At 49.8% G+C, this 23,649-nt stretch overlaps 1 protein-coding gene across 2 annotated transcripts; it reads left to right on the top strand.

The window, feature by feature from the left end:
• The first annotated feature begins 2,848 nt into the window (after positions 1 to 2,848).
• Positions 2,849 to 22,694, top strand: Chaf1b (chromatin assembly factor 1 subunit B). 2 transcript variants are annotated; one of them, XM_052158543.1, is made up of 14 exons: positions 2,849 to 2,945; positions 3,430 to 3,588; positions 4,175 to 4,307; positions 5,909 to 6,026; positions 7,213 to 7,316; positions 9,930 to 10,026; positions 11,697 to 11,781; positions 12,280 to 12,373; positions 14,442 to 14,511; positions 14,600 to 14,691; positions 16,607 to 16,769; positions 17,910 to 18,341; positions 21,211 to 21,302; positions 21,821 to 22,694. In XM_052158543.1, exons 2-14 carry the CDS (start codon positions 3,463 to 3,465, stop codon positions 21,931 to 21,933), a joined length of 1,719 nt encoding a protein of 572 aa, XP_052014503.1. In that variant the 5' UTR covers positions 2,849 to 2,945; positions 3,430 to 3,462; the 3' UTR covers positions 21,934 to 22,694. The 2 variants fall into 2 exon arrangements, with proteins under 2 accessions (XP_052014503.1, XP_052014505.1); XM_052158545.1 differs by lacking the exon at positions 2,849 to 2,945 and having other exon boundaries at positions 3,405 to 3,588.
• Positions 22,695 to 23,649: the final 955 nt, after the last annotated feature.

Below are 23,649 nucleotides of genomic sequence, written 5' to 3'. Positions count from 1 at the left end.
GGGCTCCTAATAAGGAAATGGAATCTTGATGCACAACTCCAAGAATACATTTCTCAAGTACAAACCAGGAAGTGTGACCTAGGGTAATAATTCAGAGGGAAATGGCTTGGATTTAGCCAGGCAGTGGTGGTACACACCTGTAATCCCAGCACTTGGGAGGCAGAGGCAGGCGAATTTCGGAGTTCGAGGCCAGCCTGGTCTACAGAGTGAGTTCCAGGACAGCCAGGGCTGCACAGAGAAACACTGTCTCGGAAAAAAAAAAATGGCTTGGATTTACTGATGCTGCTAAATGAGTTCTCAGACAAAATGGCACTGAGAAACATTTTTTGTGATTTGGTAATTACGTTAAGATGATGTAGCTTTCTGTCACAAAGTTTCCACATGGTGAATCAAGAATGGATAGTTTTGGGTTTTTTTTTTTTTTGTTTTTTGTTTTTTGGTATAGAATAGAGTTTATTCAGAGTAGGGGATAGGAGTTAGTGGTAGAGAGAGGGAGAGAGAGAGAGAATAAAGAGTGGAGGCCGGCCATGACCATGTGGAGGGGGGAAGAGCCCCAGGGGCAGAGAGGTGAGAGAGTGTGGGAGAGCGGAGAGCAAAGAGTCTGCAGAGCCTTTCTATCTTGTATATTTTTATTTTGTTGTAAACTTATTCTGTATTTTTAATGTATAAGATATAACTTGGAGTCAGGATGTGGTTCAACTCAGGAAGCAAGGCCCTGGTGTTTAAATCAGCAGTGTATAAACCAGGTGTGGTGGTGCATGCCTGTAATTGCAGTATTTGAGAGGTAGTAGGCAGAAGAATCAGAAATTTAAGGTCATTCTCAGGTGAGGTGACATCATGTGTTTGAGAGCTACATAATGGGTTGGGATACAACAGACCCTGTCTCCAAAATAATAATAATAACAATAATAATAATAATAAATGTAAATATTCTCAGGTTAATTATTCTTAATTTTTTTTTAGCTTTTAAAATTTGATGTTGTCTGAGTTTTGCCTGTATGTATGTGTCTTAGTTAGAATTTTACTGCTGTGAACAGACACCATGACCAAGGTAAGGCTTATAAAGGATAACATTTAATTGGGGCTGGCTTACAGGTTTGGAGGTTCAGTCCATTATCATCAAGGTGGGAACATGGCAGCATCCAGGCAGGCATGGTGCAAGAGGAGCTGAGAGTTCCACATCTTCATCTGAAGGCTGCTGGCAGAATACCGACTTCCAGGCAGCTAGGATGAGGGTCTTCATGCACACACCCACAGTGATACATCTACTCCAGAAAGGCCACACCTACTCAAGCAGGGCCACACAGTTTTTTTTTTTTAAAGATTTATTTATTGTTTACATGCTAAGTACACTGTACAGTAGCTGTCTTCAGATATACCAGAAGAGGGTGCCAGATCTCATTACGGATGGTTGTAAACCACCATGTGGTTGCTGGGGTTTGAACTCAGGACCTTCAGAACTGCAGTCAGTGCTCTTAACCACCGAGCCATCCCTCCTGCCCACAGTTTTTTTTAAAGATTTATTTATTTATTATATGTAAATATACTATAGCTGTCTTCAGACACCAGAGAAGAGGGCGTCAGATCTCATAACGAATGTTTGTGAGCCTCCATGTGGTTGCTGGGATTTGAACTCATGACCTTCGGAAGAGCAATCAGTGCTCTTAAGCACTGAGCCATCTCTCCAGCCCCAAGCCACACCTTCTAATAGTGCCACTCCTTGGGCAGAGCATATGCAAACCATCACAGTATGTATGTATGTATGTGCACCATATATGTGCCTGGTGCTGTTGGAGGTCAGAGAAGTGTTGGGTCACCTGGAACTGTGTCATGATGCACCGTGTGGGTGCTGGAAACTGAACCCAAGCACTTGACCAAGCACTCAGTGCTCTTACATGCTGAGTCCTCTCCAGCTCTTGAGATCAATTCTTTATAAAAACTTAACTTTCCTATGCTGGCCTGTAAGAAGCCAAAACCATAGGAGACAAGAATCTTAAAGATATGTGAAATTATTGAGAAGGGCCATGGAAGATAACTCAATCATGACATAATTGGATAGGGAGTTATGTTTTCCTACACATTCATGTAGCCCAGGATGGTCTCCTTGAACCCGATTCTCTTCCTGCCGCCACCTCCAGAGTGTTGGGATTCCTATCATAACAACCATTCTAGGCGTCCTTCACACCACTAAGAGGGCAAAGACTGATATTTTGAAACTCCAGAGCCATTTTGAGATATTTAGTGGAGCAGGACTATTCATTGCCCGGGGGACTGTTATTTGGTTATATTGGATGAGTCCCAAAGTTTCCCATCTGTCCTATAAGAAATGTTATATATTTTGTTTTTGTTTAGTCTTAAGTAGTCCAGGTTGGCTTAGAACTCTCAGTAGCTGAGGATAACGCTGCACTTAGGGTCCTCCAGAGTGCTGAGATCACTGGCAGGGCTGGTGACAGAAGCGCCGCTGTTGGCTAGCGCGCTATCAGCTTTATTAGCCCGGCTTTTGTTTCTAGACTGTAAATTCCTGGCGGGCAGATCTGTCGGCTGAGCTTGTGGTACTGACGCGTGGTAGGTACGACATTCTACAATTCTACAACTCGGGTTAGAGCGCCAACGCTTGACCAGCCCAGACTTCGCGAAGGCGCCGGGGAGAGGATTCCCAGTCCCGCCCAACAGGAGTCACGGGCTGCGACAGCCCCGCCCACGGGAAAGAGAGGATCCTAGAGCCCCGCCCACCGGAAGCCACGGGGCCCCGAGAGTGCCGCCCACAGGGAGGAGCGATGCCCAGGAACCTCCGGGAGAGAGACTTTGTCTCGTGACAGCTCCGCCCACTAAGAGGCGGGGTGCCCTGGAGCTCACGCCCTCTAAGAGGCGTGGCCGGAGGCGTGGCCTGCGGCGCGCGGGAAGCTGCGGGCGGTGGAGGCTCCGAGTTTACCGAGTCTCTGCAGGTAGGTCTCTTGCTGATACCCTGTTTCCGCGCCTCTGGCCTGGGTTGGGCTGCAGCTGCCCTCCGGGGCCGCGGGTCCTGATCTCGGCGCAGGCGAGAGGCTAGTTCATCCCTGCCCGCAGTTTCTACCGGGACCGGGACTCTCGCGCCTCCCGCCAGGCCGGGCTGAGCCGCACGCACCCGCGCCCCTCGGCGCGAATTCCCTCCCTTGTCGCTCCCCGAGATGACTTCCCGTACCCCGGTACCGGTCCCTGGGACCCCACCTCAGCGCGATGCTCTTTGCTGCCCGGCCTCGCTTCCATCTGGGTGTTTAGTTTCTTTCTCTTCCGGAACCGTGCATTGATGGAGGTCTCCGCCTGCGCGAGCGTTTTACCTGAAGATTGCGGGTGTCTGGGCCGTCGGCGTTGCTAGTAACTTCTGCGCTGTTTACCCGTTCGCCCTTGCTGTTCCAGCGCCGCTGTTTAACTCTTTGATAACGTTTCCAGCAAAGTCCCTTTGCCTTGCGGAGACGCTAGAGGATGAAAGTGATCACGTGTGAAATCGCCTGGCACAACAAGGAGCCAGTGTACAGCCTGGATTTCCAGCATGGGGCAGCCTGGAAGATCCACAGACTGGCATCCGCGGGGGTGGACACCGCTGTCAGGGTAAATGGACCGGCGGGAGGATACAGGGAGGTTCTACATGGAGCGCAAGTTTTCATTTCTTTGTTTAAAACTGAAGGCAGCAACTCAAGTCAGTTTGCCATCAGTCCAGTATACTAAGTTCTGAGGCCTAGGGTAAGCAAGGAATGCTGGGAAAATTAGCTTTCTTGACATTTGCTACATTGTTACAAGTGGGTTCTCAGTATTTTAGAATACTAAACTAGGAAGAACTGTGTGGTGCCAGGCTTGTACCCCTCCCCCTCAATACCCATAAGATACAGACGGAGGATCTGAAGTTTGAGATTCTTAACAGTAGTGAGTTTGAGGCCAGCCTGGGCTAGGTGAGACCTTGTCACAAAATAGTAATACTGAGCATAGCTCCTGTGCTTTGCCCATCTGTTCTAAAAAGAACTGGAAAGGGGGAACAGCAGATAAGGGGACTGATGGTTTGCATTTTTGCTAATACTTCCTTTGATTTACAAAGTTTCAAAAAGGAAATTGCATTTTCTGCCAGCAAATAAGTAGCTGTCTCCTGGAAGGGAGTTAGGAGGTGGCTAGTATGTTTCTTCAATGTATGCTTTGCCGACAGATCTGGAAGGTAGAGAAGGGGCCAGATGGGAAAGCCATTGTGGAATTCCTCTCCAATCTTGCTCGGCACACCAAAGCTGTCAATGTTGTACGCTTTTCTCCAACTGGGGAAATTTTAGCATCTGGAGGAGACGGTAGGTATTGTACTTAACAATCCTGAAAACTGACGAATCTCCTGTCTAATAATGACATTTGAGCTGGGGGTGACATGGACCAGTGATCACAGCATGTTGAAAGCTGAGACAGGAGGATTGAGAATTCAAGACCAGCCCTGGCTAAACAGTTCTTTTCAAGGAAAGAAAATCAGCCAATGAGATCTGAGCTGATCGTGTCTCTCTATTTCCCTGTCTGCCTTTCACCTCACTTAACACGAAACATTTAGAGAGAGTGTGTCAGAGTGGGAAGATGGAGGACACAGGTTAAACTCAGAAGATATATCTGAAAATAGTTCTTTCTCCATTTGTTGCCTGTAGGCTGGTTAGGTGTGGTAGATCTGTCAGCATCCCAGGGACTTGTCTGGTTGTCAGAGTCAGCACAGCACCTCTGTGTAATTAATGGGCTTTGGGAATGTTCTCAGAATGTGTGCCTGTTTAACGTTGATTGATTTGTATTGTGCGCCTGTGTTTAAATGAGATAAAAGAATACAGAAAAAGTAATCCTCATACCATACATTAAATACTCTAGACAGCAGTAGAAAGTAAAACAAACCTTAGTTTTTGTTTGGAAAAAGAAGCACAGTTGCATTCTGTGCCCTAATGCCCAGAATATGTGGTGTGTGAGTGTCTGTGCCTATGCATACATTGTACACACATACCCTGTGCATGCATTCACACATTTGTTGTAAGTGGAACAGCAGCGTTGAGGGTCCGGTGGGCTGTCTCCTATGAGGTGGCCGTAGGGCAGTTCCTCATTACAAAGTCCCTTAGCCTTGAAGACCGAAGCCTCCCTTTCGTCTGCTCATGGAGAGTGTTGATCTGTCTGTCCAGCCATCTCATCTCTAGCAGGATTCCAGGTCGCTTTGAGTGAACTCTTTTTGTCTATATTTCCTGCTTCCTTGTTCGCTGGCCTTTCTGCACATGCTAAAAGGATCATGTTACACAGTGAGCCTATAGTCACCCCAGGAGAGATTGTTAGGTTCAGACCATTACCATGTCAGGCTGACGTATCCAAGCCATGGGCTGTAGGTGCTTTATGCAGGTCTTCATGGGGGCCCTGTGAGGTGGGTGTGCATCAAGATGGAGCTCCGCAGGCATGGTCCGCACACCCTCACCTTTCCTCTTCCTGACCAGCCATCTCTAAGTTGTTCTCTTGTTTCTCAGTGCGGTCATTTTGGGTTATTGTCTATATTTCCTGGGTTATTTTGCCCAGAAGAATACATTCTTCTATGTATGGTGATCCTAGATGGGATCTGTTCTCTCGAGTGAAATAGGCAGATTTACTAGTCCTGTTCAAATTTTTTGTGTTTTTCCAAGCTAGGGTCTCATGTAGCCCAGGCTAACCTCAAACTCACCATGTAACCTTGCACTTCAGATCCTCCTGCCTCAGACCCTCAAGGGCCGGATTACAGGCATGCACTACCAACCAGGCACTGCCTGACCGTATTCTTGGATGTGAGTGACTCTTCATGGCCAGAGAGTCCATTGCGCAACATAAAACATAGAGAATACCCTAAAACTCCAGATGTGAAGGAGGGCATGGGAGGGCCTGGCTCATGCTCTACGGATTTACCTCACAGATGCCGCCATTCTGCTGTGGAAGATGAATGACAGCAAGGAACCAGAGCAGACCGCCTTCCAGGATGAAGACGAGGCTCAGCTAAACAAGGAGAACTGGACTGTGGTAAAGACTTTGAGGTAACAGGGGAGGGACCACGGCCCCAATTCTTTTTTTTTTTTTTTTTGATTTGTTTTTTTCGAGTCAGGGTTCCTCTGTGTAGCCCTGGCTGTCCTGGAACTCACTCTGTAAACCAGGCTGGCCTCGAACTCAGAAATCCGCCTGCCTCTGCCTCCCAGAGTGCTGGGATTACAGGCGTGCACCACCACCGCCTGGCTAAAATACATTTTGGTCTTTGGTTTTCTGGTTTTTGAGACAGGGTTTCTCTGTATAGCCCTGGCTGTCCTGGAACTCACTCTGTAGACCAGGCTGGCCTCGAACTCAGAGATCCTCCTGCCTCTGCCTCCCAAGTGCTGCAACTAAAGGCATGCGCCACCACCGCCTACCCAATTCATTTTTAATTAAAGGTGTATTCTGGTTATTCTAATTTACAGTTGTTTATGATTATAAATGTTATGTGTGTGTGAGTACTTGCTGAGGTCAGAAGAGGGCAGCAGATCCCCCGGAGCTGAGGTCACAGGGGTTCTGTGGTACCCGAGAACAAAGCCTGACTTCTCTGTATGAGCAGCAGGTGTGGTTAAGCTCCAGCCCCCAAGCAGCTTCCTCTTTACAGCCTGAATACCTCAATAGTTTATGTGCCTAACTTAAAGCCTTTGCCTACTTTATGCGACAATAAAGAATTAAAATGTTATAAAAATAGATTTTTTTTTCCTATTATGAAGTTTCCCTTGGTAAAAAAAGAAATCAGGTCTTCCTACATCTGGTTTTTGAGCCAGGCTAGTCTAGCTGTGTAACCCAGGCTGGCCTTGAATGTTCCACCCTCTTCCCTCGGCTTCCTAGTGCTTGGATTATCAGTGTGGGCCTGTGATGCCCCTTGGTTCACATTCCATTCAGATGTCTTTGCAAACAGCTGTTTACAGCCAGGGCTGACACAGCCCCACAGAAAATCCCCAGAGTCTAATTCCAATGCGTGGGTCCAGACTTTGAACTCTTTCTTTTCCTCCCAGTTTTTGGAGACAGGGTTTCTCTGTGTAGCCCTGGCTGTCCTAGAACTCACACTGTAGACCAGGCTGGCCTTGGACTCAGAGATCCTTCTGCCTCTGCCTTCCCAGGGCATACACTACCACTGCCTGGTGACTTTGAACTTTTTGATAGCTTTTCTCTTTTTGCAGTAATAATGTTATTCCTTCTATCTTTGGGCTCTAGGGGCCACTTAGAAGATGTGTATGATATTTGCTGGGCAACGGATGGGAATTTGATGGCCTCTGCTTCTGTGGATAACACTGTTATCATATGGGATGTCAATAAAGGTGAGCTGTATACTTATTTGTTTATGTATGTACACATGCATGCAGTGCCCATGAAATCCAGACCAGGTTGCCTGATCCCCGGGAGCTGGTGTTGCAGGCAGCTGTGAGGCTCCCAGGCTGGGTACCAGGAACCACCACACTTGGGGTCCTGTGTGAGAGCCGTTAGGGCTCTGACCTCAGCTCCAGGTCAAGTGCTTTGTTTTTGCTGCTACAAGGATTTAGGAGATACCAGGTTAGGGATGCCGAGTCGGGAACTGTTTTGCAGAGGCTGAAATCCAGGCGTTGCCCAGACTTTCATTATTTCATTCTGCCAGGGTCGGCCAGGTGACGAATCCAGCGTTCTTGTCTCCTTCTGTCTTCCAAAGTCTTTACTTGAGAAACTCAGGTCCCAGGGTTCTGTTTCCTGGTCTATTAACCCAGGTCTCGGTTACTTTTCTATTGTTGTGATAAGACACCATGACCCAAGAAACTTATAGAAGGAAGTACGAGGTTGTTTGTATATGCTTGTCCCATGGGAAGTAGCACTATTAGGATGTGTGGCCTTGTTGAGGGCAGCATGTCACCATGGGCGTGGCCACTGAGGTCCTATGCTCAGGTTCTGCCCTGTGCAGAAGAGGCCCTCTTCCTGGCTGCCTGCAGAAGACAGTCTCCTCCGGGCTGCCTTTGGTTCAAGACAGAACTCTCAGCTCCTCCTCCAGCACCACATTTGCCTGCAGGCCGCCATGCTTCCCACCGCAATGATAATGCACTGACCCTCTGAACCTGTTAGCCAGACCCAGTTAAATGTTGTCCTTTAGGAGAGTTGCCTTGGTCCTGGTGTCAGATTCATAGCCGTAAAACCGTAACTAAGAGAGAACTTAGTACCAGGGACTTGGGTATTGTTGTGATAGGCCTGACTTTGCTTTTGTTTAGAAGAATGTGGATTTTGGGACTTTGGATTTGGAAGCACTGAAATGCTTTTAGTGGGGCCCAATGGACCATCCTAGTAGGAATATGGAAGACATTGGTGCTGAGTGAGGGTGATTGGAACTGTGCTCTAGATGTTCAGAAGAGAAGAATTTTAGTTTGTGCCTGGAGACTGTTCTGATATTTTGGTGCAGAATGTAGCTGCTTTTTGCTCTTGTTCAAAGAGTCTACCTGAGGCTAAGGTAAAGTGATTCATCAGATTAATTGCACTGAAAGAAAAAGCCTTAAATCAACTAAGTTTAGACTCTGTCCTGTGGTTCACTCTTTTTTTTTTTGGATTTGGTTTTTTGGAGACAGGGTTTCTCTGTGTAGCCGTGGCTGTCCTGGAACTCACTCTGTAGACCAGGCTGGCCTCGAACTCAGAAATCCACCTGCCTCTGCCTCCCAGAGTGCTGGGATTACAGGAGTGCGCCACCACTGCCTGGCCCTGTGGTTCACTCTTAGGAGGAGTGTTTTGATCGATTGTAGCAAGCTTAGAAAGCAAAAATACAAGATGTGTAGGACAAAGAGTGAAGGGACACAGGAAGCAGAGCCTAGACATAGGATCCGTTGTTGGCCTGACCTGCTCAGGCCCCACCCATCCATCTTTCCCTGTCTGCAGCCTAACTTGGCACTCTTCTATCATATTTTCCAAACTCTGGTTTGTTTGTTTGTTTGTTTGTTTACCTTGAAGCTCTTTGTAACCAAAGCTAGCCTTGAACCCCTGAACCTCCTCTTTGCCAGTGTCTTTCCTTGCCTACAAAGCTCTAGCTATGCTGTGTCTCGTTTCCCTTTCATCTTATTTCTGGCTCTTCCCCTTCACGTCAGCAGGTCAACATTGCCACTCCTGGCTTCGAGTGAGAGGCTCTCTATTGTGTATGTCACCCTCCCACCCCATCCCACCTTCTTAGGGTTTGACCGCTGTGAGGAGACACCATGACCGAGACAACTCTTGTTTTGTTTTGTTTTTTTTTGGTTTTTTGAGACAGGGTTTCTCTGTGTGGTTCTGGCTGTCCTGGAACTCACTCTGTAGACCAGGCTGGCCTCGAACTTAGAAATCCATCTGCCTCTGCCTCCCAAGTGCTGGGATTACAGGCGTGCACCACCACGCCCAGCGACCGAGACCGAGACTACTCTTATGAAGGACAACTGTGAACTGGGGCTGGCTTACAGTTTCAGAGGTTCAGTCCGTTATCATCATGGTGGGAAGCATTGCAGCACGCAGGCAGACATGCTGGAGAGGTAGCTGAGAGCTCACCCTGGATCCTCGGGCAGCAGGAAGTGAACTTAGACACACTTCCTCCAATGAAACCACACCTACTTTAACATGGCCACACCTCCTGGTAGTGCCAACTCCCTTGGAGCCTGTGGGGGCCATTTTCTTTCAAACTACCATACTACCCTATCCAGAGAACTAAGCTGAGGGCTCTGACATCGCGCCTACTTTTATAACCCACCCAGCCTCATGCTTGCTGTGCATGCCTTGAGGGCTGTGATGGGGGGGCGGGGGCTGTGGGTCCCCTGAGCCTGCTTCAGGATTTAGAACACAGCCTCTCTGGGGCTGCTTGCAGAATGGTGGACTAGAAGTAGGAGACTGTGCAGAAGTTGTGGTTCCTGCAACACGCTTCCCGGAAGTCTCCATGATAACTTTCTCATGCTTCTTTGTAGGACAGAAGATTTCCATTTTCAACGAGCATAAAAGTTATGTGCAAGGAGTGACCTGGGATCCTTTGGGCCAATATATTGCCACCCTGAGTTGTGACAGGTTCGTAAGTGACATGAGCATTTTGGCTAGTGTTTCCCTTGCTAAGGGCTGACAGTCCAGCTTTGGCTGGTTTGTTCTGATCTGCTTACTCTGACAAGACAGGAATTAGAGCTGGTTAGGCCAGGTGCCCTGTGCAGAGCTGACGCCAGTGGACCTTTCTGGGTGGGTGAATTGATGCAGAAAGAACTCTTGTGTGCGTCTTTGTACCAGGTGTGTGCCTGGTGCCCTCAGGCCAGAAGAGGGCCATGGATCCCTGGGGCTGGAGTTACAGTTGTGAGCTGTCAGTGCTGGGAACAGACTGGGCTTCTCTATAAGAGTAGTGCGTGCTCTTAGCCCCGTTAGGAAGAGCTTTTAACGTCAAATAAGCTGAATCACACTCGATCTCAAGGAGACAAGCCAGCAGAGGGAGGGGACTGATTGTTCACCTCACATTTTTCACGGCGCTCGGATCAAACGCAGACCCTCACTGGTGCCAGGCAGGGTCCACACCTCACCTCTGATCGCAGTTTTTATTTTTATGTGTATGAATGTTAGCCTGCATGTACATAGGTGCACCACATGTATGGCCACAGAGGACAGAAGACAGATGTCAAATCCCCTGGAAGTGGAACTACAGCCACTGTGAGCCACTGTGTGGTGCTAGGAACTGAACCTCTGCAAGAGCAGCCCGTGCTCCTGAGGGAGCTATCTCCCAGACCCCCATTGTTGCTTTTCGTTGCTTTTGTTTTTGAGACAGTGTTTCATGTAGTTCAGGCTGGCCTTTCTGCTTACCCAAGGCTGTCTTTGATCTTGACAGCCTCTTGGTTCCATCTCCTCACGGCTAGGATTACAGCCGGCCCTGGTTGTTTGGTGCTCGAGTCCGAATACAGGCGTCTTGCCTGCTCAGCAAGCACTGGGGGTCAGGGTGGGGAGCTGAGCTAGATCCCCATCCTCAACTGCTTTTAATTTAAAAGTTGAATATGGGCCTAAAATAAAAACAATATGTAAGGGTTAGGGCTTGTTTACTGTAGTGCTCCTGTCAGGTTCTGAGGGCTGTGCATTTTCTGATGTCTCAGTGAGGCACGTGAGAGCAGTTCGGTTACTGGGAACTGGGTCTATAGCACCCAGAAGAAGTGTGTGACTTGAGAGCCTGACTCATTTGCCAGCATTTTCCATCTTTGCTCTTTTAGGGAGTGAGGGGAACACCACTATATCTTACTGATCATCCCCCTGCCTCAGCCTTCTGATATCTCACTCCAAAACCAAGACTGGCTCAGCCTTCTGTGCGCAGGAATCACAGGCGTGACTCACTCTATCCAGCATTCCTTACTCCTGTAAAGCCCTGTGAACAAGAGTGTCCACACAAAACAAATGTCATTATAGTCATACAGGTCGCCATTGGGCCAGATGTTTACTGCTCAAAAATTGGGATTGGATCTTGGTTGTGTAAGGAGCTGAACTGTCTATTCAGCAAGGAATACATTAGGGGAATGAGGTAAAAGCAAATCTGCATCCTATTTCCCCTCTGAGGCCTGCTCAGGTGGCTGTGGCCTCCTCTCCGTTCCTCAGGGAAATCTGGACATCTGTAATGGCCCAGCTGAGGCAGTGTGGCACCCGCAGACTCAGTAGGTTGTTACTGTGTGAGACCCAGTTCCCATGCTGGGATGGGGCTCAGACTTCTCTTTCTTCAGGGTGCTGAGGGTCTATAGCACCCAGAAGAAGCGTGTGGCTTTCAACATTTCAAAGATGCTCTCTGGACAAGTGCCTGAAGGAGAGGTAGGAAATACTTACTATTATTTCATGGGTGCACATATGTGTTGTGTGTGTGATGTGTGCATGCACTCATGTCTTCGGTATGTGTATATGCATGGATGTGTGTGTGGTGTGTGTGTTTGAGCACATGTGTGAGTGTATGTGTGCAAGAGTGTGTGTGTGAGTGTGAGTGTGCATGCAGGAATGTGCACACACATGTTACAGTGTGCTTATGAAGGTCAGGAGTCCGTTCCCTCAGTGCACTGTATGAGTCCTGGGAACTCAGGTCGACAGGCTTGGCAACAAAGTGCCTTTTACCCTGGGAGCCATTCACCAGCCCAACATAAACTACCTTGCCACTCCCTTCTACTCTGAGATTTGGGGGGTGGGGTGGGGTCGTCCTTGCTGCCAAATCGAGGTACTCACCTGACTGATGAGACTTCCCCTTGGACTACCTTGTTGGCGTGCCAGTTCTAAGTGGTGAGCCTTTGTGGAGAGTGACTTCAAGCTCTGTCACCACAGGCAAGAAGTTTCCGGATGTTTCATGACGACAGCATGAAGTCGTTCTTCCGGAGACTCACCTTTACTCCAGACGGCTCTTTGCTCCTCACTCCAGGTGTGTCTGGTGACAAGTGACATGGGGGTGTGATAGCCCCACAGGGACGTCTCTGTTTCTGTTCCATGACACTTCAGCTCCTGCGGGTGTGAGCGGGGTGGTGATGCAAGCCTTCTACCAACCGACTACATCCCGTTTGTCCTCTGAGAAATGGTCTCATGTAGCTCAGGCTGGTCCTGAACTTATGTAGCTGAAGATGATCCTGTTTCCTGAATGCTGGGATTATAGGTGTGTAGCCCAGGCCTGGCTGGGATAACTTCATATGGTAAAGGTGTAGCAGAAGAAAGCCGTAGACACATAATGACTTAATGGAAGCGGCACCTGATGCCTTTGATACAATGTATCCTGTACAGCGCCAGCTCAATTGGCAAGAAAACAAAACACAAAAGAAAACCTGAAAGAAAAAACAAGGACTTAGATGAAGCTCTTTAGTCGGGTGTTGTCTGAGGTTTGTATGACTCTGGGGTCACCCCTTAGCACCACAGAAAGATCAATGCGTGAATAAAAGCTAGGTACAGATTACATCCGGGAACAGCCAGGGAACAGGTAAATGCACAAACTGAACTGTGTGACAATATAGATGTTTCTATTCTGTTCAGGTTGAAAAAAAAGTAACAGTTCCTATCAGAGCTGAGCAGGAGCTGGGAATGCGGCTTGTTTAGAATGCTTGTTTAGAATGCAGCCTGGTAAGGCCATCCAATCTCTGCGCCTCACAGCTGAGACACAATTCCTTAGCCAAGAAATCACAGGAATTTCTAACTGAATATGTCACTACACGTGGCGGCGTTTGGCCATAATCAACACTTGGCAGCTGGAGGTGGGAGAAGAGCGAGGCCATCCTTGGCTCTGTAGTGAGTTCAAGACCAGCTGAGGATGTGTGAGACCCTGGCTCAAACAAATCAAAACCAAACAAATCAATCAGCCAACCTCCCCACCCAACCCAGTCTCTAAAGCCCCCAGATCAGTACTTCTTGGCAGAGGACGTTGGTTTTCTGACCAAACAGAGGTATTGCGCTGACTTTCTTAAAGATTTATTTATTTCATGTATGTGAGTACATTGTCGCTATCCTCAGACACAAGAAGACGCATTGGATCCCATTACAGATGGTTGTGAGCCACCATGTGGTTGCTGGGAATTGAACTCAGGACCTCTGGAAAGCAGTCAGTGATCTTAACTGCTGAGCCATCTCTTCGGCCCATGAGCTGACTTTTATGAGCTGTTGACAAACAAGCAAATAGGAAACATGCAATTCTCTGTTCTTACAAGAAATTCACCAAAAAGACCACTGTGTGGGAGTGTGTGTGCCTGTGTGTGTCCAGGGAGACAGAACCAGCCTTGGCTTGTCACAGTGGGATAGTGGGGGTGGGGGGTGGGCCTTGGATAGCTGTATACAAAAGCAGGAGCAGAGTCCTCCCTTGCAGTTCCAGATTGGTCACATATTAAGATGGCATGCATAGGGGCTGGAGAGATGGCTCAGCAGTTAAGAGCACTGACTGCTCTTCCAGAGTCCTGAGTTCAATTCCCAGCAACTACGTGGTGGCTCACAACCATCTGGAGTAGGATCCGATGCCCTCTTCTGGGGTGTCTGAAGACAGCGACAGTGTGCTCACATCAAAATAAGTAAATCTTAGGAAAAAAAGAAGGCACGAGTATGCTTTATACCATGTGACGCCTCCTGCGGGAGGCAGGAGGCTGCAGTATGGGCTGGGTCTCCTGACTACTCGACGGCTGCCTCAGAGATGGACGGCCAAGGTCTGAACGCTGGGAACAGACTTGAGGCTCACGTGCTGGCAGCTGGAGCCAGCACGGGGCTCCCTCAGCTGGATGTCTCTTCTCCAGCGCAGCGGGATTTTACGAGTGGAAGCTCCTGGCCTGGGGCCCTCACTCAGGTGGAGCAGAGAGTGGGGCCACACAGAGGGAGCATTTGTGTTGTCTCTGTCACAGATGCGCTGTCAGAGTTCCACTTGAGGGGAGGGTGTTCTGCAAGCTGGACGGGGAGGCTTGCAGGCCTTTGCTGACAAACAGTGTGACAGTGGTTCTCTCTTCCCTCCCTCCCCCACTCTGCAGCCGGATGTATGGAGTCTGGTGAGAATGTGACAAACACCACTTACGTGTTCTCCAGAAAACATCTGAAAAGGTACACAGACGCGGGGATGTCCTGGGCTTGCCCTTTTTGCCTCTGATGAGCATCAGCACCTGTTGCTAACCAGCGGTCACCCTCGCAGGCCAATTGCCCACCTTCCGTGCCCTGGGAAAGCCACTCTAGCTGTCCGCTGCTGTCCTGTCTACTTTGAATTGAGGCCGGTGGCGCAAGCAGGTACCATCGGAACTGCTGTGTATGTGTGTGTTTGGGGGTGGGGGTGTATGTCTGTCCTGTGGGGAAAACTGTGGATTTGGCTCAGGTTTTTAATTTTGTTCATTTAGCATGTAAAAATTATGTATTTCTGGAGGCACCATGAGATGTTTGGTGTGTATATAATGTAATATTTGCTGTGAAACATTTTGACATGCATATTCATATGTAGTGTCCCATGACACATAGCATGTCTTTCTCTCGTTGTCCAGAATAGACTTTCTCATCTACAGCAATGTTAGGAAGTACATTAGTACTGACTTATTTTACAACTAGGCTTTCTGTTGTTACGTGGCTTTTTCTGTGTTTACGTGGACAGAGTCTAAGCTGACGTCAGACTCACTGTCACGTATCAGAGGGACCTGACAGTGGGGTCTCCTTGGTTTTAGGTGGTGCTGAGGATTAAGCCTAGAGTCGTACACACTAAGCCTTAAGGCTTATCAGCATATTAGCTGATGCTGGAGTCTGCGAGGTCTTCCTCGTCCTCCTCCTCCTCCTCCTCCGAGGCTCGATGCTGGAGGCTGCGAGGTCCTCCTCCTCCTCCGGGGCTCTTCCTCAGCCTGCTCACTCAGCACTAAGCTGACAACTCACATGCAGCCTGGAGCGCTCCAGCTGCCTTGATCTTCCTGAGCTATGCGGGCTCCCGGCCTTTCAGCGGGGAGTCTTCAGGCCAGGCCTGGATTCTCTGCCCTCCCTGGGCCTGCCAGGCCCCCCTCAGGATCACTGTGTCCTGTCTGGAAAGCTGCTGCGCGTGCTTGGCCTAGTATATCTGGGAGGGGAAAACTGGTCCCTGATTCTTCATGATGGAAGCAGACACTACTTTAAACCTTTAAATCCTTAATGTAAATGATATCGGTAACCCGACAGAGCTCTAAAAACGTTAGTTGAGCAGCCGTGGATGGAGGTCCACACCTGTTATCCCAGCACTGGAGAGGCTGGCCCGGGAGGCTCGCCTGAGTCTGAGGTTCATTTGGGCTGCATGGGGAATTATAGGCTAGCCTGGGCTAAAGAATGAGATTCTCTCTCTTTCTCTCTCTCTCTCTCTCTCTCTCTCTCTCTCTCTCTCTCTCACTAAAATCAAAGTATCACTTGGTAGTGTTCCTAAGTGAAACCATTTTCTTGTCAGAAAACTGCACTCAGTTCGTGGCATTCAGAAGTCCTTAGTTACTGGTCCGGCCTCGTTCATGCCCATGTCAATCTGAGAACTGATTTTTTTCCCCCTCTTTCTGTCTTTTGAGATGGTTTCTCTATGTAACAGGCCTTAGAACTCATTCTGTATACCAGGCTGGCCTCAAACTCACAGAGATCCGCCTGCCTCTGCCTCCTGAGCACAGTGGTGTGCCACACCCGCTTGAATTCTCTCTCTTTTTTTTTTATCTTATTATCATGTGCAGGCGTGTGTGTTGGGGCTGTGCTGTGAGCTCAGTAGCATGTGTGCAGGTCAGAGGACAGCTTGTAGCCCTCAGTTCTTCCACACGTGGGTCCTGTGAATCAAACCGCGTGGTAGCAGGTGTGTTTACCTGCTGATCCATCTCGCCAGCCAAGGGACTGAATCCTCCTGTATGGTTTACAGCAAACTAGCTTTTTTTTTTTTTTTAAGATTTATTTTATTTATATGAGTACATTGTAGCTGTCTTCAGACACACCAGAAGAGGGCATCAGATCCTATTATAGATGGTTGTGAGCCACCATGTGGTTGCTGGGAATTGAACTCAGGACCTTTGGAAGAGTTGTCACTGCTCTTAACTGCTGAGCCACCTCTCCAGCCCCGCAAACTAGCTTTTAGTGCTCTGGCATTTCCTCCCCCAAAGGAGAGAACCAGTTGCTCCAGATTTGGTTCTCTCCTTTGGGAACTGTGTTTTTGTGACCTCACTTACAGAGACAGCGTCAGAGGAGCCCAGTCCCGAGCTGGTGAGCCTGCCCTACCGGATGGTGTTTGCCGTGGCCTCCGAGGACTCAGTACTGCTGTATGACACGCAGCAGTCTTTCCCATTTGGCTATGTGTCTAACATCCATTACCACACCCTGAGTGACATTTCCTGGTGAGTAACAGACGGGTGTGGAGGATAGACCTCTGAGCCAGGGAAGTTTGTTTCCACAGATCTCAGATTTGGTCCATGACGGAACTTTTATTAAAATGGAAGTCACTTTGCGTGCGTGCGTGCACCACAGTATTCATGGGAAGGTCAGAGGACAGCTTATAGGAGTCTGTCCTCTCCTTCCAACACAGGTTCCAGAGATCTGAACTCGGGTCATCGGGTCTGTGAACAGAGCACAGAGACACTGCTGAGCCGTGTCTCCCCAGCAGTAGTTCTGGTGCCACGCCCATTGCCCTGTGAGGTGAAGCAAATCAGCAAATCCTAGTGAGCTCCAAAGGAGCGCAGGGAACCTTTTGGTCAAAGACCTTACCTGTCAGTATTGCTTGACACAGCTGTCCCCGGATGCCTTTGGTCCCTGTGGGCTCCATTGCCTCTCGCAAGGCTGGCCACTCACCCGAGTCCCATGTAGCTTAGGGTGGCCTCCACTTTACCGTGTACCTCAGATGACCTTGCAGTCCTGGCTGTCCATCTTCTTCCTATGTGCAATGGATAATAGGCGGACACTAACCTGCCCAGTTCACACTTGGCACTGAACCTGGGGCCTTGTGTGCACTAGCATGCCCAGTGCATGCTTGGGACTGAACCAGGGATCTCGTGCACACTAGGTAAGAGCTCGACCAACCGAAATACCCCTGTAGGTCCCTTGTTTTTCTTTCAATTTAGTTATATAAATGTTTTTATTTAGTGTGTATATGTGTGGGGTGCTACAGCGCACATATGGAGGTCGAGGACAACTCTGTGGGGTCGCTTCTCCGGCCACCTCACGTGGCACCCAGGAGTCCAGCTTTGATCATCAGGCACCCATACCGACCAAGCCGTCTCACTGGCCCCGAATTTATTTTTTATGTTGGGAAAGAAAAGATTGAAGTTGAGAGGAAGATACATAGATCAAGATGGCTTCGGGGACTGAGGTGGAATTGAGAAAGGAAACTGGGTGTCTGAAGCGCTCCGTTGTGCCATTCCCCTGACTGTTCTAACAAAGCCTGTGGTTGTTGCCAGCTTCCCGACTGGCCGTGAGAAGGGTAAAGTGTGCTCTCTCGACATCGTTAAACCTCTGACTTCTTTCTTGTTCTGGGGACCCAGGTCCAGCGACGGGGCCTTCTTGGCCGTTTCCTCCACGGATGGCTATTGCTCATTTGTGACCTTTGAGAAAGGTGAACTTGGCATACCTTTGAAAGAGAAGCCAGTTTTGAGCGTAAGAACTCCTGACACAGCAAAGAAAGCCAAGAAACAGACACACCAGGGATCTTCGCCCGGATCCAGATCAGCCGAAGGAACCCCCAGCAACAGAATCCAAGACGCCAGCAGCCCCTGTACCACCCCCTCACCAACCACACAGTCTCCAGCTCCGCCTGCCATCAAGGACAGTCCCTCAGCTCTCCCGGCTGGCAAAAGCTCCCTGCCACGGCCTTCTGAGGAGAAGACCCTGCAGCCTGCTAGTCAAAACATGAAAGCCTCCCAACCCCGCAGGGTCACGCTGAACACGCTGCAGACATGGGGCAAGACAGCCCCCCGGTAAGAGCATTTGATAAAACAGTGTCGCTGTGAAACGGGCCCCACACGAGCAAATATTGAAGGTTTCACCTCCCTCCTTTGTCTGCACTCCTGTCTGGGGGGGAAGCCTAGCATTCTTCCCATGATTCCGTGTGCTAGATGGGTTTCCGTCAGGTCCTGAGGCTCTTCTAAGCCTTGCCTCCCAATTCCCGTCATGTTCCCAGAGTACGCTCTGCCCTTTGAGATCTCCAGGCCTGCTTCCTGGGGGAAGGAGCCTTGGATACCTACTCCTGGAGACATTAGAACTCCCGAGACCCAGCTGAATGCGTCTTCTCTCTTCCTGGTCCCCTTGACCTCTGGCCCCCATAGTATGGTTGGCGGGGGCTTGTGTCCTCTTGGGTTGTAAGCCTACAGGGCAGGAAGTGCCCCCCTTTTTCAGTCAGTCCTGCTCAGTGGCCCCAGACACCTCCTGGCATGTAGGAAATCAAGGAAGCACCGCTTCGGGAGCCTTCCTGACACGGCGACTAAATGCTTGAAATGATCGACTTGAAAGGAGGAAAGGCTTATTTTGGCTTATGGACTCCAAAGCATCTGTGCACAGTCTTGTTGCCCTGGGCCCGTGGCAGCACTGCAGGGTTGGGATGTGTGTGAAACTGTTTACTCTATGGGCAGGAGGGTAGCACAGGGAAGAAGGAACTAGTGTCCCTGTGTCCCCTAACATTATCTGCTAGACCTGCGATTCTCAACCTGCAGGTCAGGGCCCCACAGGGGTCACCTATCAGATTATCCTGCATATCTGATACTTAGCATTATGATTCTTCCTTTTTTTTTTTTTTTTTTTTTTTGGTTTTTTGGATTTGGTTTTTCCGAGACAGGGTTTCTCTGTATAGCCCTGGCTGTCCTGGAACTCACTCTGTAGACCAGGCTGGCCTCAAACTCAGAAATCCGCCTGCCTCTGCCTCCCAGAGTGCTGGGATTACAGGCGTGAGTCACCACCGCCCGGCGTGCATTATGATTCTTAACAGCAAAATTACAGCTATAGAATAGCAATGAAATAATTTTGTGGTTGGGATACATTGTTTTATTTTTTTTTGAGTCAGTTTTTTTTTCCAATGTGTAGCCCTGACTGTCTTGTAAACCTTGAACTCAGAGGTCTACCTGCTTCGGCCTCCCCAAGAGCTAAGATTAAGGTGTGCACCACCGCCACCACCACTTCTGCTGCCCCCAGCCAGCTCAGCCAGCTCGCTGTGGTATTTTGATAGGCGTGTCCTGTGTGTGCAGGTCGAGTCAGATGATTTAGCACTTCCATGCATAAGCACTTAGCCCTTAGAGCGCATCTGCCCTGAGGCTTCCCATTGCTAACCACATCCCTGTCTGTGCACCAGGACTCACGCCACAAGTTGCTCCTTGTCCAGCCGTGGAGCTGAGGCGCTCTCATCCCTGCCCTTTCTCCAGCCTCAGCAGCCATTTCAGTCTGTGTGAGACCAATCCAGGTGGTGTGATGCTGTGTGTCTCTAAGCACGCACTTGGGAGGCTGAGGCAGGGGGACTGTGAGTCAGGGGTGTCCTGAACCTCACGTTCCAGACCAGTCCCGGCAAGACCCTGTCTCAGTCTCGGTCTCTCATCTCCACACACAGGAAGAGTCTAGAGAGCAGTCTTTTTGATCCCTCATCTGAGGGAGGTCATGTGTTCCTTTCTGGGCCCGCTTCTATACTCAGTGCTTATCCACGAGACACAAATGGTAGCGGCCGCCCTCATCCTTCTGCACCAGCAGGTGGGAGCCTGGGTTTTCCTTCCTTCTGCATCTTTGATGTCCGTGGTCCCCAGCACCGCACCTCCTGTCCCACCTGTCTGTCTTCCCTCTCATCCTCTAGGTGGGGTGAGTGTGGTTTGGGCTGGTGACCTACAGCTGGACTCACACTCCAGCCTCCCAGTTTCCTGCTGTGTACACCGAGCTGTCTTCAGACGCACCAGAAGAGGGGATCAGATCCCATTACAGATGGTTGTGAGCCACTGTGTGGGTGCTGGGAATTTAACTCAAGACCTCTAGAAGAGCAGCCAGTGCTCTTAACCTCTGCACCATCTCTCCAGCCCAGGAAGGCATTTAAAAAAAAATTTGTGTGTGTACGTTTGCATGTGTGTGCATACACACAGGTGACTTTGGAGGCCAGCAGAGTGACGGTTTTCTAGAGCTGTCTACATAGTACTGGGAACTACACTTAGGCCCTGGCAGAGCAGCAAACACTTTTTTTTTATTTGTTTCTCATTATAGGTGCTTGTGAGCCACTGTGTGGTTGCTGGGATTTGAACTCATGACCTTCGGAAGAGCAGTCAGTGCTGAGCCATTTTACCAGCCCAGCAGCAAACACTCTTTAACTACTGAGCCGTCACACAACCCACCATGGGGTGTTTTGTTTGGGTTTTTTGGGGGGAGAGGTGTGTGTGTGTGTGTGTGTCTGTGTATGTTTGTTTTGGGTCCACATTCAGCAAGGTGTGCGCCAGACCCCTAACCAGCAGGGCTCGGCTGTACTGGCCTCCCTGGCCAGGCAGCATGACATTTTTTTTAAAAAGATTTATTTATTTATTATATGTGAGTACACTGTAGCTGTCTTCAGACACACCAGAAGAGGGCCTCAGATCTCATTACGGATGGTTGTGAGCCACTGTGTGGTTGCCGGGATTTGAACTTGGGACCTTTGGAAGAGCAGTCGGTGCTCTTACCTGCTGAGCTGCCTCTCCAGCCCCCAAGCCACGTGACATTTAAGACCCCACAGGATATGCTCTGCAGGGAAATGAGTGCTCGCTCTTTCAGGCTTCGAACCTTGGCTTTGCACCCAAGCACTCCTTCGACACTAATGAGCGTTCCAACCTTTTACCTTTTGTAATCCAGGAGAATAAACTTAACGCCATTGAGGGCAGACCCTGCGCCAAGTCCACTGCCCGGTAGCGGGCCTGCCCCCTCTGCAGACGAGGCCCAGCCAGGTAAGGGAGGGTCGGAGGTGTGTTCTTTTGGAGGCTGACGCTCCTGACTTTAGGTCAGCTCCAGCGAGGCCAGAATGTGTCTTTTGGAACCGTCCTTCAGACATTCTGGTGGCGGTTGGCCTTACGATGGAGAGAAGTGACCCTGTGCTCTGAGCTTTAGTGGTTTCTGGAGGGATGGGTCTCCCCACTTGATGACGGCTGGTGTTTGCAGTTTTGCCTGCGTGTATGTCTGTATGAGGATTTCAGATCCCCTGGAAATGGAATTACAGACGGTTGTGAGCTGCCATGTGTGTGCTGGGAACTGAACTCAGGTCCTTTGGAAGAACAGCCACCTCTTACACGCCGATGCCACCTCTTACCCTGTCGCATCCTCGGCTGAGAACCAGCCTTGTGGATCTGTTCCTCGCGGCCATGCCGGATTTCCCCGGGGCCATTTACACCTCTTGCTTTGTATCTCATGTCACGCTGACTCACAGACGTCCTCACTGCTTGCTAACTTACGTCTGCTCATGTTCCAGAGCTGCCTGGAGAGCCCCAGGAGGAGCCTCCCGAACTGAAGAGACCCAGGCTTGAGGAACAAGAAGGAGAGGCCCAAAGCCCGAGCCCTGAGGAGGCTTCCAAGTCTGCCTGATTCTGCTCTGGCCGGGCACCCGTGTGCAGCGGAGGCGAGGCCAGAGCGCGAAGGCTGGTGATGGTGATGGTGGCCAAATAAACACTCATGAACTGGTTCACAGAAAACGTGTGTGTGCTGACTTTTGCAGCAGCCTGCGCACCCTTCTTCAGTCGCCCCTTCCCACGGGTTCTCTGCGTGTTGTGCTAGGCAAAGGCCTCCTTTGATGAGTTTCTGAGACTGGGAAACCTGATCTGCACCTTAGCCACTTCACTTGACAGACTTTACACGCTTGGATACTGCCCACCTTGGAGGAGGAGAGGGCCGGGAGAAAAGACAGGCCATCTGTCCTACAAATGAGACATTCAAGTGGGAGCATGCAGTGCTCCCAATGGCCACTGGAGGGCACTCTGCCGACAGCTCTGCTCAGGGCTTGATGGCTGCCTTGCTTGGCCAGTCAGTGTTTCAATCGTTCAGGGAGTCAGGCACAGTTAGCACATACTCCCAGAGGCTCCAGGGTAACCCGCATTGGGAGCATCGGTAATTCCCTAACACATGCATATGTAACTGCCCGAGGGGCTCCAGAGCGGTCAGCGAGGGCAAACACAGACCTGGGTAGGTGGTGGAGAGGAGGCAGCTGCCGCAGGCTCTGCTCCTGCCTGGCCAGGCGCGGGAGGGGGAATTGTCCTGGAGCAGTTCCAAGTTTGCTTGCACCAGAAAACACCAATCTGCTACAAATGCCGATGTAAATTTTAATAAATTACAGCTTGTTCAGACCTGAAGCATTTAGATTTTTAAGAATATTTGATATGTATGAGTGTTTTGCCTGCAAGTATGTATGTGAACCACATAGGTGCCCAGGAAGGCCAGATGTGGGCTTTCTGATCTCCTGAACAGAAATTACATACAGGTGGGAGACCGGGAACTAAACTTGGATCCTCTGCAAAGGCATCCGGTCCCATTAACCTCCAGGGATTTAATCTTTTTTTTTTTTTGTTTTGTTTTTGTTTTTGTTTTCAAGACAGGGTTTCTCTGTGTATCCCTGGCTGTCCTGGAACTCACTCTGTACACCAGGCTGGGGTTTCTCTGTGTAGCCCTGGCTGTCCTGGAACTCACTCTGTAGACCAGGCTGGCCTTGAACTCAGAAATCCACCTGCCTCTGCCTCCCAAGTGCTGGGATTAAAGGCGTGAGCCACCACCTCCCGGCGGGATTTAACTCTTAATTGCATCTAAAAGTTCTCCAACTCAACTCACAAAATTAGCTACTGACTCAGGCCAGTACTGGGAACTGAGAGCAAATGCAGGAGGCTGGGTGAGGCAGGCTGCAGCTGACTGCACAGAGCTCGACGGCACCTCTCTGGTTGGCTCAGCCTAAGACACAGCCGGGTATGGCGGCTTCCACGGCAGTCTGGGCATTTGCTCCAGGGGTCTCTGTGTTCCCGGGATCTCCAAATTCCTGGGGTCTCCTATTTCTCCAGCCAGAGCTGGGTCCTGCAGCTTGAAGCCATTACTTTTCATTAGCCTTGGTTTCTCCTCTGCATAGCTCTCTGTATTAATCCCTTCTGGTCAGCCTACAACGCCGGGTAGCTCTGCGCTCTCTCTCTCTCTCTCTCTCTCTCTCTCTCTCTCTCTCTCTCTCTCCCCATCCCTCTCTTCATGCACACATGCACTTAAAATGTACCCCCCAAAACACACCAATCTGCTACAAATGCCGATGTAAACTTTAATAAAATATTA

This window comes from Apodemus sylvaticus, chromosome 15, assembly GCF_947179515.1.
Source record: "Apodemus sylvaticus chromosome 15, mApoSyl1.1, whole genome shotgun sequence".
Lineage (NCBI taxonomy): Eukaryota > Metazoa > Chordata > Mammalia > Rodentia > Muridae > Apodemus > Apodemus sylvaticus.
The sequence above is the reverse complement of the archived record's forward strand: the minus strand, read 5'-3'. Positions and strand labels throughout refer to the sequence as shown.

Coding starts and splice junctions, on each gene's coding strand:
- Chaf1b (XM_052158543.1), top strand. CDS start 3,463: ATGAAAGTGATCACGTGTGAAATCGCCTGGCACAACAAGGAGCCAGTG. Junction 4,308..5,908: donor TTTAGCATCTGGAGGAGACG/GTAGGTATTGTA, acceptor TTTACCTCACAG/ATGCCGCCATTCTGCTGTGG. Junction 21,303..21,820: donor TGCAGACGAGGCCCAGCCAG/GTAAGGGAGGGT, acceptor CTCATGTTCCAG/AGCTGCCTGGAGAGCCCCAG.